The sequence below is a fragment of the Thamnophis elegans genome, chromosome 1 (assembly GCF_009769535.1).
Source record: "Thamnophis elegans isolate rThaEle1 chromosome 1, rThaEle1.pri, whole genome shotgun sequence".
Taxonomy (NCBI): Eukaryota; Metazoa; Chordata; class Lepidosauria; order Squamata; family Colubridae; genus Thamnophis; species Thamnophis elegans.
In genome coordinates, this window is record NC_045541.1 from 135106055 (window position 1) to 135121381 (window position 15327).

Consider the following 15327-nt stretch of genomic DNA (forward strand, 5'->3'; position numbering starts at 1 on the left):
AAACGACGTTGACTTCTGCAACTAAGGCGTGGCACCATCAGTCTTTTATCTGCAGGAGAAGACCCTAACGAGCAACAGCTGCTCATTATCCTGCATCCCAAAACAACTCACAGGTTTCTGCTGAGTCACAACACATAAGTGATTTGCAATCTACAGGTGAAACTTGAAAAAATTAGAATATTGTGCAAAAGTTCATTTATTTCAGTAATGCAACTTAAAAGGTGAAACTAATATACGAGATAGACTCATTACATGCAAAGCAAGATAGATGAAGACGTGATTTGTCATAATTGTGGTGATTATGGCTTACAACTCATGAAAATCCCAAATCCACAATCTCAGAGAATTAGAATATTGTGAAAAGGTACAATATTCAAGGCTCAGAGTGTCCTACTCTAATCAGCTAATTAAGCCATAACACCTGAAAAGGGTTCCTGAGCCTTTAAATGGTCTCTCAGTCTGGTTCAGTAGGAATCACAATCATGGAAAAGACTGCTGATCTAACAGTTGTGCAAAAAACCATCATTGACACCCTCCATAAGGAGGGAAAGCCTCAAAAGGTAATTGCAAAAGAAGTAACAATAAGGTAAGGCACAGGACCTTTCTGCTTCTTGTTAAACCAGTCATTTTGTTTCATACAAAAAGTGTACATGGAAGTACAAAACCTTTAACTGATGAAATATAGCCATTCATAAGTCCTTATGATTCCCTAAAAGTATTTTTTTAAAATAATCAATATTTCCTTCAACAATATTGGAGTAATCTGTGAACTTTTGTCTATTCAGAGACTTTATTTATGCTGCACAACATGGCAAACCTTAACCATTCTTGATATATTAGATCCTTAAATGGAGATTCATGTCATTCACCCATTTAAATCTACACCTTTTCCAATTTTATTTTTAACTTTATGTTATTTTTAACATCCTACGGGTGTTGACTATGCTCAAGCATTATGCAGTGAGACTGTTATATATTCAAAAGTGGAATGCTTCGTTACTACTCACAACAAAGCAATAGTTGGTGAAGATAATGGAACTTGAGGAGATGGCTAAATTAATGTTTTTGGTTGGAGATATATATATATGTGTGTGTGTGTGTACGTACGTACGTACGTACGTGTGTACGTGTGTACGTATATATGTATATATGTATATACACATACATACACATACATACACATACACATACATACATTTATGGTTGACTGGAAACCCGTTATAGACCTTTTGTATAAAACAGAAAAAATGTAGTTATGATTTGTGGTATGATGATTAGAAAAACTGGATAATAGAAAATTAATCTTTCCTTTGTAATCTTAATATACTCGTAACTGTACTTACATTTTCTAAGGCGGACTTTGAAAGCTTCTTCCTATTTATTTTTATTCCTTTTGTGCTTTTGCTTCTGTTTTCTTTCTGCCTTAACTTTTTATTAGTTTGTGTTAGTTTTCATGATTTTTGTAAAACTTTCAATAAAATTTTATACTAAAAAGCAAGCTCAAGCATTATTGGAGTATTTCAGCCTTTCCTCCTCCTACTTCCTTAAGTTGGATCTCCCCCTGCGGTGGTATATGATTTTGATTAGTGAATAAAAGAAGCAGAACATAATAAGAATTGGCTAAATGAACAAGTTTTGGACAATGCTTAGGAAAAACTATACAATTTCGGAGTGTATGAATGAACATGGATGCCAGTACGATTCATAGGAAAATTTCAGACATTTTATGACCCATATGGGTCTTATCCACCTACACAAATACATTGAAGATCTCAATAGCATTTCCTTACAATAACATATTAATAAATAAACCTATAAAACTGTCCTACATTAAATATATTAAGAAGATATATTACATTAGTATAAAGATGTAGTGTATGTTTTAAAAGTTTGCTCAGTTCCTCAGTAATGAGCCATAACAGTATTAGCTTATTTGTTTAATAATTTACCTCCTAACATAATTATCCAATTATGAGATTCCTAATAAGAAAAGAGTTAGTCTTAAAATTTTTGCTGTTAGGTCTGCATCATTCAGTATTAAATTGAGGTGAAACATGTCTACATGCTTCCATATATCTAATGTCTCCACAGAGAATATATTGGCATATCAGAGATAATACTGGGTTATATTCTGTCAAGTGATATTTTCTGGACTCTGAAAAAATATTTTCCAGAAGATAATTTATATTTGAAACGTACCAGTGCAATCTGAATACAAGTAGTCCTCAACATAGCAACCATTAGTTTGGTGACTTTTTCAAGTTACAACTTCACTGAAAAAAGTGATTTATGACCGATTTTCCCACTTACAACCATTGCTGCATCCCTATGGTCACATGATTAAAATTCAGATGCTTTGCAACTGACTCAGATTTATGACTGTTGCAGTGTCACGGAGTCATGTGATCATCTTTTGCAAACTTCTGACAAACAAAGTCGATGGGGAAGCCAGATTCACTTTAAGTTACTAACTTAACAACTGCAGTGATTCACTTACCAACTGTGGCAAGAAAGGTTGTAAAATGGGGCAAAATTCTTTTAACAACTGTCTTACTTAGCAACAGAATTTGTGGATTCAATTGTGGTCATAAGTAGTAGACAGTTCTCAATATGAATGTACATATGTCCCTGTGTTCATGTTTTCAATATATGTGCAAGAACATAATTTTCATTTCACACACACACACACACACATACACACACACACACACACACACACACCAGCAGAAGGTAGAGAAACTGTTTTAGTTAAAAAGTCTTTCATGACAAGTGAGAGAAACTACTTGGGCATAATTAATTCCTCTCCTCACCAACCCCACTCATTCCTGAATGAAACTTTCAGCAAATGTCAAACATTCTAACTTTCTTTATAACTAACTGGACAACAAAAATTATATTTGTAGAATTCCAGAATTGGAATTGGCTTCCATAGTATACAAATTGAAATTAAATAACCTAGCTAAACTGTATTCAGCCTCTGCTTGAACATATCCAGCAAATGAGAGCCCACCAACTCCCTTAGTAACTAGTTTTTCTGTCAAGCTAGTTTTTGTTGTTGTTAGTTGCAAAGTCGTGTCCAACCCATCGTGACCCCATGGACAACTTTCCTCCAAGCTTTCCTGTTGTCTACCATCCTCTGGAATCCATTTAGGCTCATGCCTACTGCTTCGGTGACTCCATCCAGCCATCTTATTCTCTGTTGTCTAGTTTTATCATTCCTTAAAGCCACAGAATTTAAGAAAACAATCTAGGACCATTATTTTGTATGCTACAATGTACTATACAGAAAATGACCTTCTGTGTGTGACATTCTAAATTACTTTGCTATCGAGTTATCTCTCCTTGTTTTTTTTTCTCTTTTCAAAGCAGATCTAGTTTCTTCAATTGTTCCTTACAGGGATGTAGTTTTCTACACCCCTTATAGATTCCTCTAGGATTATACTACTTTCCAAATGGAACACCGTTGGTAAGAAGAAGCATCAAAATATTGCAAAAATTTTACTGTATGTTGTCATTTGTTTAAATGATGCAGAGCAATGACTTCTTGGAAGATTCTCTTCCAATGTCATAAACTGAATCAACTTAGGCTAAAAAATTAACAGAAAGTCTGAGTTAAATTTGATTGAAGTTGAAGCTAAATTTTTCTTGGACTTAACTGTAATGTTGAGGAAAAATATTTGTACTTATACTAATTATGCTATACCAACTATATTTCTAAATATAGTTGGTATAGCATAATTCAGGGTGCTGTTGACCATCCAGCGCTTCAGGGTGCTGTTGACCATCTTTAAAGCCCTTCATGGTAGTGGATCTGAGTACTTGAGAGACCGCCTTCTGCCGATTACCTCCCTCCGACCGATAAGATCGCACAGACTGGGCCTCCTCCGAATCCCATCCGCCAGTCAATGTCGACTGGCGACTACACGGAGGAGAGCCTTTTCTGTTGCAGCTCCGACCCTGTGGAATGATCTCCCCGTCGAGATACGCACCCTCACCACCGTCCAGGCCTTCCGCGCAGCCCTCAAGACCTGGCTATCCCAACAGGCCTGGGGATAAGCCTCTAATTTGCCCCACCCGAGTGTTGAATGTTGAATGCAAGTTGTGTTTTTATTATTTTATTTTGCTCACATATTGTTTATTTTGAATTGCACCCCCTCCCTAATGATTGTAAGCCGCCCTGAGTCCCCTCAGGGAAAAGGGCGGCCTATAAATCCTAATAAAATACTAAAAAAAAATAATAAAGGGAAATATGGGTTTTTTCCCTCTTTCTCTCCTTCAAAATTTCATCTTGGTTGATAATAATATATCCAAAAGAAAAGTGGCTTTTTAAAACAATCAATTGGTCATCCCAAATAATCCATGTTACTCTTTTCCTTAAAAATATAAGCAGGCAAAATTGGGATCCAGAAGAGAATTCAAGCACCCTCTGCTGGACTCTTTCTGTGCTATCAGAGATAACTTCAATGTCATTTGATAGGAATATGTTGCTTTTCAAAATAATATTTTTTAAAAAAAGCATAACTCTATCTAGGTTTCATCCACATCTACAAAATGATAGTCTATAGTTCATGCAGAGCTGTTAAAAGACACCCATAGGGGGATTATTAAAACTGTAGGGGAACAAGTAAAATTTCTTGAGAATTTTATAGAAAAATTGAAATACCCAGTGTTTCTTTTCTTAATCACGCTTTGAAGTTAAAAAATAATCTTGTAGGTAAAGTAAAAAGTAATTTATAAAATGTGTCATATATAACTTGCTTTCCTTATAAGAATATGTTTTGATATACAGTATAAAAATGAAAAGTACTTTTTTCAGTTAAAGATTACAAATGTATTGATTGAATTTAATAGTTTGTTCTCCGCTTGTTTCTACCCAAACACCTGTTAGTTAATTTCTTAGTAAAACATTTTCGCCAATTGATCAACTGCTTTTTCATCTTAACCTTTAAAAAACATAGAAATATTTTGTAATTTATTTTTAGCATGTTCAGGAGAAAAAGGAACTTAAATCATTTTCCCTGTACCTTTATTTGTTTACTCTTGCTTATATGCAACTTCAATCATCATAATTGGAAAATCATAGAGAGTAAGAATATCTAAAACAGTTTAAAACAATGATATAATATTTTTTTCTAGGTTTTTCTTTCACAATACTAGCAACAAAGAGCACAGTATTCAATATAAGACATTACTTGAGTCATATTTCCCCGGTGTGGTGCCATTCATTTGTGTGGGAACTAAATTTCCCAGACAGCACAGACTTTTAATTGGAAATCCCAGACAGCACAGACTTTAGCTGGAAATACAGGGCAGTGCTGAGGCCAATATAGCATCTTGAGGTCACTTAACAGACTAAGGCTACTCTAAACTCTCAACATCTGGCCCAAAAACACAAGAGGTGAAAATGTGATATGGATTTTCATATATACCTGAAAAGGGAGTTTTTTTAACAGCAATGAATGTGGATATAGTATCATCAGACTGTTTCTGAGAAGATCCATCCCAACACTAGTTCTTTGACTGCTTAATTGGGCATGTTCAAAATTGACTTTTAAGCAGTCTTTATATAAAATATGGGTTTTCAGCAAAAAAATACTTCAAATTCTCCCTCTCTGAGCATGGTTATAAATCTTATGTGATTGAGTTGCCTTCTTGGCTTTGTGACTCATTTGCCTCCTGTCTTCCACTAGGACCGTGATGGCGAACCTATGGCACACGTGCCACAGGTGGTGTGCGGAGCCATTTGTCAGGGCACGCAAGACGTTGCCCTGTCAACTGGTCAGCGTTCATGCGCATACTGGCCAGCTGATTTTGGCCATTTGAGGCCATTTTTTTGCTCTCCAGAGGCTTCTTTGAAGGCCCTCTAGAGGCCCGGAGGCCCTCCAGAGTTTTCAGGAGCTTCCCTGAAGCCTCCGGAGAGCTAAAACCAGCCCTACGAGCAAACCGGAAGTCCATTTCCGAACTTCTGGTTTGCCAGTAGGGGTGTTTTTTCACGCTCCGGAGGCTTCAGGGAAGTTCCTGAAGCTGGGGTGGCAAGGGAGACTGTTTTCGCCCTCCCCAGGCTCCTGTAAAGCCTCTGGAGCCTGGAGAGGGCGAAAAAAGCATGCCAAAATGGGGGAGGAGTGCTGGTCATGTGTGCATGTGCACTGAGGTCATGCGCAAAGAATTATGAGTGTGGCACGCCCCTGCACAACCCCCCTGCGCTCCCCTCACTTTTGGCACCCGAGCCAAAAAAGATTTGCCATCTCTGCACTAGGGGTAACACTGAAGAGCACCAAAATATTTTATTTTTAGGGCACAATGTTCTACTTTTATTCATAGCAACACTACTCTTATTATCTCAATGAACTGAAGTGCCATTGAAAATCTGTTTTTGTTCTATATGGTGATCACAAACCAAGTAAGTTGTTGTCTTTTCACAGGTATATAAATTATTCTCTGAGCATCCTATTTGCCGGTTTTATTTTGCTATAAATTTGAGCTTAAAATTCAGTTGCTCAGTTCTGAGAAAGCAAAGTAATAAAACTTAATGATCACTGAAACTTAAATAAAAACTGTGCGCTTTAATAAGTTCAAGTTCTTTTATTCTCCTGCGATCTTACAGTGTAGTAAATTGAGAACTGCTCTCCTAATTGGCTGAATAACTCTACTTACCCTTTGGTGGCATGGTGAACACTAACATTATAGGGCAAAACTCATTTTATCTTGCCTACAATCAGTGAAAGTAGGTATTAAAAGACTCATTATTCACTCAACTTAGACAATGTAAGATTGTTCTTTTCACAGAATACCTTTTCCCAACTTGTATAGTTCTTGGGTTTCAAATTATAATTAACGGATATTTATCTTCAAGTCTCTAGGCTTGAACCGAAAAAGTTTTCTCCTTGACACTTGGTTCAAGTTTACTTTTTTTTGTCTTCAGAGAAGACAAAATGTTCCAACTAGACTCTGCTGGAGTAAATCCTCTTCACCAAACAGTGAAATTGTACTAACAATATTTGGCTGTACCTATCCTAAATATTGTTAATATGTCAGAGATGCATTTTACTTCACGTTGCATTGACAAGGAAATGGGATTTGCTTCCGCATGGTTACCACTTACAGTTGTGGCTATATGTTATTTATTTATTTAAGTTATTTGTGTTCCACACTTCAGCAGGAAAGTATGGGTTTTAAACTCAGCAGAATTTGAATGGAAAAGCATGGAGGCAGCTTTAAATAATGAAATTAATAGCTGCAAATGGCATCTTAGCTCTGAGTGGAAGGAAGGAGAAAGGAACTCTAAAATGTTCCACCTTGATTCTCTTTGGCATAACTGGGGGATTCAGCATTCAAGTTCTTGTACAGTGCTGTAGAGATGTCAGTCACAGTGTGTACATGTGCTTCATCAATTTTGAAAAAAGCATTTGATAAAATAAGACACAGCAAACTACTACAAATCCTGAAACAAGTGGGACTAGATGGCAAAGACATCCGAATAATAAAGAATCTATATTGGCATCAGGTAGCAAATGTGAGAGTAGGCCAAAAATACTCAGATGATGCAGAAATATGAAGAGGGGTCAGGCAGGGCTGTATTCTGTTTCCATTGTTTAATATCTACTCTGAGTCAATTTTCAATGAAGCATTGATGCTGGCCTCAAAGTAAATGGTTCTCAGATCAACAATTTAAAATATGCTGATGTACAGTTCTGCTTGCCAGTAAGCATGAAGACCTTCAGCTCCTCATCAACAGAGTTTCAGAAATATCTGAAAAATATGGCTTAAACTTAACACCTCAAAACCAAGATCATGGTCATCAGCAAAGAACCCATTAATTTACCACTGATAAATTCGGAAGGAATACAACTAGAAAAAGTTGAAAGTTCACGTACCTCGGTTTTAATTTACATGAAAGCTGGGACATGATCAGTGAAGTAAAGACAAGGGTAGAGAAAGCTTGAACAGTATTCTTCAAAATGAAAAAGGTCTTCTGCAGCCATGACATAAACGTAAGTCTGAAAGTCAGGCTTGTCAGATGTTACATCTTTTCTATCCTGGTCTAAGGAGTAGAGAGTTTGTCTCTGACAGAAAACCACTTGAAGAAACTAAAAGCAGTTGAAATGTGGATTTACAGATTGCTGTTACGTATAAACTGGGTTGACAAAATCACAAATAAGGAGGTGATAAGCCGCCTGGGAAACAAAGGGAAATCATCAAAGCCATTAAAAAGTGAAAGTTAGAATATTTTGGACATTGATACAACACACCGAAAAAAATGCAGCATCCTTCACTTAATCCTCCAGGGAAAGACTGAAGGCAGAAGAACATCATGGCTTCTAAACCTAAGGGATTGGTTTGGACAAAACTCAGCAGCACTTTTTCTTGTGGCTGTTGACAAAAATAGGATTGCCAACATCCGATGATGGATATGGCACAAGAAGAAGAAGAAGTAGTGGGGAAAGAAAACTCTGTTAAGGTTTCAAGATTTTTTTGTTATATCCTTTATCAATAAAATAGAGTTACAATAGTTCTTGTGATGGAATTATAACATGAAAAGGAAAACAAGAACATCTAGATACCAATTCTTGAAGTTATTGAATAAAGTTCTTAGTTTCTTTTCTCATATCTGATGGATGACTATTAAAGGGGAATGGAGTAGATTTATTCCCTTCTACCTTTATTCTGCATCTGAACATTAATATCAGACCTCAATCTTCTAACCACCACAACAAAAATTCCTGCAGGACTGAAGTCCACCCATCCTTAAACAATAAAAATACCAACAAAACACATTCTACAATCTCTGTGGAATCCTTGGTGCTCTCTAATCTTGGTTGTTTCCTTGGACTACATAAAGACAGTTGTTTGCTTGAATTACCAAGAAGAAAACCACACTGCCACTAACCCTGGACCAGCAAGCTACTGTAGATAAATAGGGAGCAAACCCCACATTCACTAGCACTGATGAAGTTGGGTAATAAAACATCTGTAAACAAGCAACCAAGCCCAGAGAGCACCAAGGACTGCAAACCAGAACTACATACAATATATTTTCTTGGAACAAGTCCTGTGTCAAAGTTGTAAGATTCAAGACTATATTACCAGTACCTGAAATTGGCACATTAGCTCTTATATTTACAATGTTATGACTGCACATAATCTTGCATACATAGCTCAATAAATGCATGCTCAATCTATACACAACAAAATAAAAGTATTTATTATATATCCTTGTAGTTTGAGTGACCTTGATTCATTCATTCAGTCAGTCTGTCCATCTGTCTGTCTGATTTAGAGGTTAGAAAAAATAACATTATGACTATGTGCTAGAATGGAAAAAACTAAACACCACTGCAGCTTATATTGCTTTCAAAATTTGGGAAGTAATTATAGTGGCTGTATCCAGTGTTCATAAGACCTCAGAAGGAAGCCTGGATACAGTTCTGGGTAAGAGATCTGTTAATAGCTTGGAAGAGATTCAGAAAATAACTTTGAGTATAATAAATTATCTAGGAGACAGATCACATGAAGTCAAAAGTAAGACACAGCTTATGAAAATCAAATTGAAATAGGATATTTGATCCTCTTTTAATTTTTAAAAGTATCAGTTTAAATATACTAAATAATAATAAAGATAAAGACAATACAGTTTTTTTCAACATATAAATAACAACAAAAAAGTCAAGGAAGGAATCGGTCCACTAAAGAAAAAAGATGGCAAGGAAGTAACAAGCAACAGAGAGAAAACAGAACTGCTTAACTCATTCTTTGCATCAGTCTTCACACACAAAAAAACTATTGCCAAAATATCAAAAAGATAACTGTAAAAGACAGAGTAGAACTAAAAATTAAAATAAGCAAAAAATGGAAAGAGAACATCTGTCTAACTTGACAAATATAAATCACTGGGACCTGATGGATTGCATCCCAGAGTTCTGAAGTAGCTGGTAGGTATAATCTCAGAACCATTGCATCATATCTTTAAAAAATCTTGGAGCACCTGGGAACTACCAGAGGATTGGAAAAGAACAAACAAACCCAGGAAACTACAGATCAATCAGCCTAACATCAAGACCTGGAAAAATATTGGAATAAATAATCAAAAAATAAATCTGTGAACATCTATAGCAATAGCAATAGCAGTAGACTTATATACCGCTTCATAGGCCTTTCAGGCCTCTCTAAGCGGTTTACAGAGAGTCAGCATATTGCCCCCAACAATCTGGGTCCTCATTTTACCCACCTCGGAAGGATGGAAGGCTGAGTCAACCCTGAGCCGGTGAGATTTGAACCGCTGACCTGCTGATCTAGCAGTAGCCTGCAGTGCTGCATTTAACCACTGCGCCACCTTGGCTCTAAAAACAAATAAAGTTGTCTAGAAACAAATAAAGTTATAATTAGTAGCTAGCACAGGTTTATTAAAAGCAGATCATGCAAAACCAATCTTATTTCATTCTTTGACAAAGTCACTAAATCAGTAGACCAGCAAAATGCTGTACACATAGTATATTTAGATTTCGGCGAGGCATTTGACAAAGTAGATCACAACCTAGTTCTTGGTAAGCTTAAAAAATGTGGGATAGACAGCATCACCACCAGATGGATTCATAACCGACTGACAAACTGTACTCAACAAGTATGTCCCAAAGGAAACTGAGAATCTCCACAGACTTTTACTTAATGATAGTCCTTAATGGTACTACATCGGAATGGAGGGAAATAAGCAGTGAGATACCACAAGGTTCCGTCTTAGGCCCAGTGGTTCCACCACAAAACCGCGCTCGACTAAAGCGCGCTCGACGAAACCGCGTACCTGACATCATCACAGTGCGATGAAAAAAGCACACTGTGAGCGGTAAAGCTAAAATTAACGCGTAAACCTAAACCTAACCTCCCGAAACCTAACCCTAACCCTTAACCTAACCCTAAACCTAACCCTAAACCTAACCCTAAACCTAACCCTTAACCTAACGCTAAACCTAACGCTAACCCTTAACCTAACCCTAAACCTAACCCTAACGCTTAACGTAACCCTAAACCTAACCCTAACCCTTAACCTAACCCTAACCCTAACCCTTACCTTAACGTGAATCGGATTGCTTTAAAAGCGCTTTTTAAAGCGCCCATTTTTCTCCGCGGTCGTTGTTGTCGTGCTGCTGATGACATCAGCGACGCGCTTTAATCGGGCGCGCTTTAGTGGACCGCGGTTTTGTCGTGCCACGAGGCCCAGTATTCTCTAATACCTTCATAAATGACTTAGATGAGGGAATATAAAGGGAACTCATCAAATTTGCAGATGACACTAAACTGGCAGGAATAGCCAATATCTCAGAAGACAAGCTCAGGATCCAAAAAGATCTTGACAGACTTGAACCCTAGCCAACAAAATGAAATTTAATGTAGAGAAAAACCAGGTTTTACACCAGGGCAGGAAAAACCAAAGGCAGATTGCTTGAATACAACTTCAACTGTGTTGATAAAATGGTGACACATATAAGTCAAAGGAAAGAAAAAAAATGATTACTGAAATTCTCAGTTTACAATTCAACCTTTACAAATACATTTTACTAATGTTTAAGAAAATGCAAAGAGTTAAAATATAACCTTTATGCAGCTATTAGAGAAATAAATATGGAAACTTGCTAGAGAGAGTGATTTTGAAAGCAAAAACAATCTTCTAGATTTTTAAAAAATGCTATGGAAATTTTTCTTACTGCCAGAAAACAGTGTATTAATATTATAATATTATAATATTATATTTGTATATCTTAAAGAAATGATTTTTAGTTTTTTTTTTCAGAATAATGTTGTCTGTTCTGTTCTTAACATGTCCACATAAAACAATCTTATCAATATAACTCTGTGTGTGTAAATGTGTGTAAATTTCCAAAATAAACAAATTACATACAGCTTTGGTTATATATATGTGTATGTGGAGGGGGGGGGTGGAATCTCGTTTTGTTGATGGGTTGGATCCATTACCCAAAGGCCGCAGGAAAACAACCTAAATTTCAGTTGTGGTCTCAGATATAGATATAGACAACAGCAAACTCTAAAAAACACATGGGAAATTCTACAAGCTGCTTAAGTTGGCTTTATTATATAATTATTGGCTTCCAACCAGAAACCAATACTCACCCAGTCCAAGTGCTGAGCCATCATTGTCAAACCACAATGAAACACTTTGTGAAACAAGTAGTGTGGGGTAGTCATAGTTTAATCTGTAAAGGTTAAAAGGTAGGATGTGGGGAAGTACCATCTAGCTCAGACATGTTGTTTTAAAAAATATCATCAGGCCCTTAGGCTAGGGAATTAAATCTGGGCTCCGAAACATTCAGATAACTAATGTAATCCTGGGTTTTTAGTTCCAAGTAGCATATATTAAGATATGACTTTGAATTAGATGGTTACAGGGGGTACATTATATTACTAAGCCTTACATTCTACCTCCTAGTAATAGGCATCACAGTACAGTCAGTAGTGGGATTCATCTGGTTCGCACCGATTTGGCCGAATCTGTTGTTACTTTTTTGCGTAGTTCAGCAAACTGGTTGTTCCCACCACTGGCTGGCCCCACCCCACGCACCGGGATTGCCATTCAGTGCGGGGGAGGATGTAGGGGCATGACTGGTAGCCACACTGATCAGCTGGGACGCAGCAAAGGACTGGCTGCACCAATGAGCTGGAAGGCTGATCAGTCAGTTCAGTTAGACCTTCCAACTTCGCGAGATCTTTTTCCCCTGAGAAGTTGGAAGATCTGACTGAATTTTTTTAAAACTGGTAATCACATGGAAGTGAGGATTTTGCATTATCGTTGCTTTGGGATGGGAAGGAAGTGAGGACTTTGCATTATAATGCAAAATCCTCACTTCCACCCCATGCCAGAGCCATCATAATGCAAAATCTTCAGTTCTACCCCATCCCAGAGCAACCTGCTTTTCAGCTCCGTTCTCCTCTGCTCTTTGTTCTTTTTCTCCCCCAAAAGTTGGAAGGGTCTGACTAAACTTTTTTAAGTTCAGTTTTTAAGTCCTCACTTCTACCCCATTCCAGAGCCATCAAATAGCAATAGCACTTTGACTTATATACCGCTTTACTGTGCTTTACAGCCCTCTCTAACGGTTTATAGAGTCAGCATATTGCCCCCAACAATGCAAAATCCTTACTTCCACCCCATTCCAGAGCAACTACCATTCCCTCACTAACCTGCTTTCCAGCTCCGTTCTCCTGTTTGCAGGGCAACAAAAGAAGACCATGTGACTACCAGTTTAAAAAAGGTTCAGTCAGACCTTCCAAGTTGGAAGGAGGCATCTGGAGGCTAAAACATATGAAGAACGGTTGCAGGAATTGGGTATGTCTAGTTTAATGAAAAGGACTAGGGGACACATGATAGCAGTGTTCCAATATCTCAGGGGTTGCCACAAAGAAGAGGGAGTCAAACTATTCTCCAAGGCACCTGAGGGTAGAACAAGAAGCAATGGGTGGAAACTAATCAAGGAGAGAAGCAAGGAGAAATTTCTTGACAGTTAGAACAATTAATCAGTGGAACAACTTTCCTCCAGAAGTTGTGAATGCTCCAACACTGGAAGTTTTTAAGATGAAGTTGGATATCCATTTGTCTGAAGTGATACAGGTTTTACTGCCTAAGCAGGGGGTTGGAGTAGAAGACCTCCAAGGTCCCTTCCAACTGCCATTCTATTCTATTCTAATTTAGAATGAAATCCACTGGGAGCCATCTCTTAAAGGCAGGCTCTGACTCCCTCTAAACAAAAAAGTGTTTATCGATAGAAGAGAATATTTGTAGCTCAGGGTTGAACTGTTGAATCTTTGGTGCTCTCTGAGCTGGATGGTTTTCTTGCAGATGTTTCATTTCCAAACTAGGTAATATCATCAGTACTAGAAGGGAGTGGAGTTTGCTCTTATTTTTATATACTAGTGGTTTATCTTGTCTGTGTTGATCAGTTGCTTCACAAACAGTGTTTTGATTGGTGCCAGGTCTCTATAGACTCAGGCAGAGAAGGGCTATTCTGCACTCCTCCCTTAAATGTTCTTTAAAATACAGAGTTTCCCAGCATTCCTTTAGGAACCTCCAACATGCAAAGTTGGTTGGTTACTCATCCTAAAATGAATCCTCTTTACCTGGAGCTTCAAAATTTGCTGTTTGCTGGGAAGATGTGTAGCTAAAAGTCTACATTTAGTATACATTTGACTTTGGGGATATTTCATCATAACAAAGTGTATTTTCTTTGCAGTCCACACTCATTGCTTGATGGATCTGGATGTCATACAATGAAGTCCACATTTTGTAAGTAACCCCCGCTTGTAATTGACTAGCAGAGTACTGCAGGAGGCTGAGTGCTGTCATGCCCCTTGTCCACACCCACCCACTCATGCCCATCCAACCGGTCATTAGGGCACAGAACCAGTTGTTAAATTATTTTAATCTCACCACTGAGTACAATCCAATTCATGAAAATACCTGAAGTGTACATATTTCTTCTTCCTTCCTGATAGTCTTTTCCAGTAGATCTGTATAAAAAAAACATTTTAGGATGAGGCTAAGAATATGCCTTATGACCTGATAATGCTACTGATTCTCTTACAAACTAAAAACATTTTGGAACACAACTACACAATCTCCGAGTTCCATCTGCCAGCCAGTGCCGACTGGCAACTACGCGGAGGAGAGCCTTTTCAGTAGTAGCTCCGACCCTTTGGAACGACCTCCCCGTGGAGATTCGTACCCTCACCACCCTCCAGACCTTCCGCACAGCCCTTAAGATCTGGCTATCCCGCCAGGCCTGGGGTTAAAGATTGGGATCCGTCCCCACCCGAATGATGAATGAATGTTGCTTCTATTTTTAATTATGTATTGTCTGTATATGTCATTACGTGTATCCCCTCCCTATAGGTTGTAAGCCGCCCTGAGTCCCCTCAGGGAAAAGGGCGGCCTATAAATAAAAGCAATCTAATCTAATCTAATCTAATCAGGTAAATAACTCAAAAATAATAATAGAATAATTTCAAATCAGTGACAGTTGTGCCATTTATAAATAGACGTATTCATATTGGTAGGTTATATGTATAATATTGCACTTATTTGCTGAGCATTAGACAGTAGTAACAAGTGATACATCTTGTTCTTCCATTTATACCACTGCGATGCCCTAACAATTAAGCTTATTCATTTAAAAGCCAGTGTAGGCAATCACCCAGTTTTAGTTGAGAGTTTTCTTCTCAGTCTCTTTCTATAAACAGTAATCAAATTGTCAATTTTTCCATTGAAAATCTTGTTTCATGTCTGAAACGATCATATCAATTTGCTTCCTCAGTTATAATCTTAATTTA

The 15327-nt window shown here is 37.6% G+C and overlaps 1 protein-coding gene across 2 annotated transcripts in view; it reads right to left on the bottom strand.

Moving 5' to 3' along the window:
• CEP128 (centrosomal protein 128) overlaps positions 1-15327 on the bottom strand; it is a 184917-nt gene that overhangs the window by 34120 nt on the left and 135470 nt on the right. For both annotated transcript variants that reach the window (XM_032232414.1, XM_032232421.1), the window contains exon 19: positions 14459-14508. In XM_032232414.1, coding sequence (XP_032088305.1) covers positions 14459-14508 — 50 coding nt within the window. The remainder of the gene's footprint in view (positions 1-14458; positions 14509-15327) is intronic.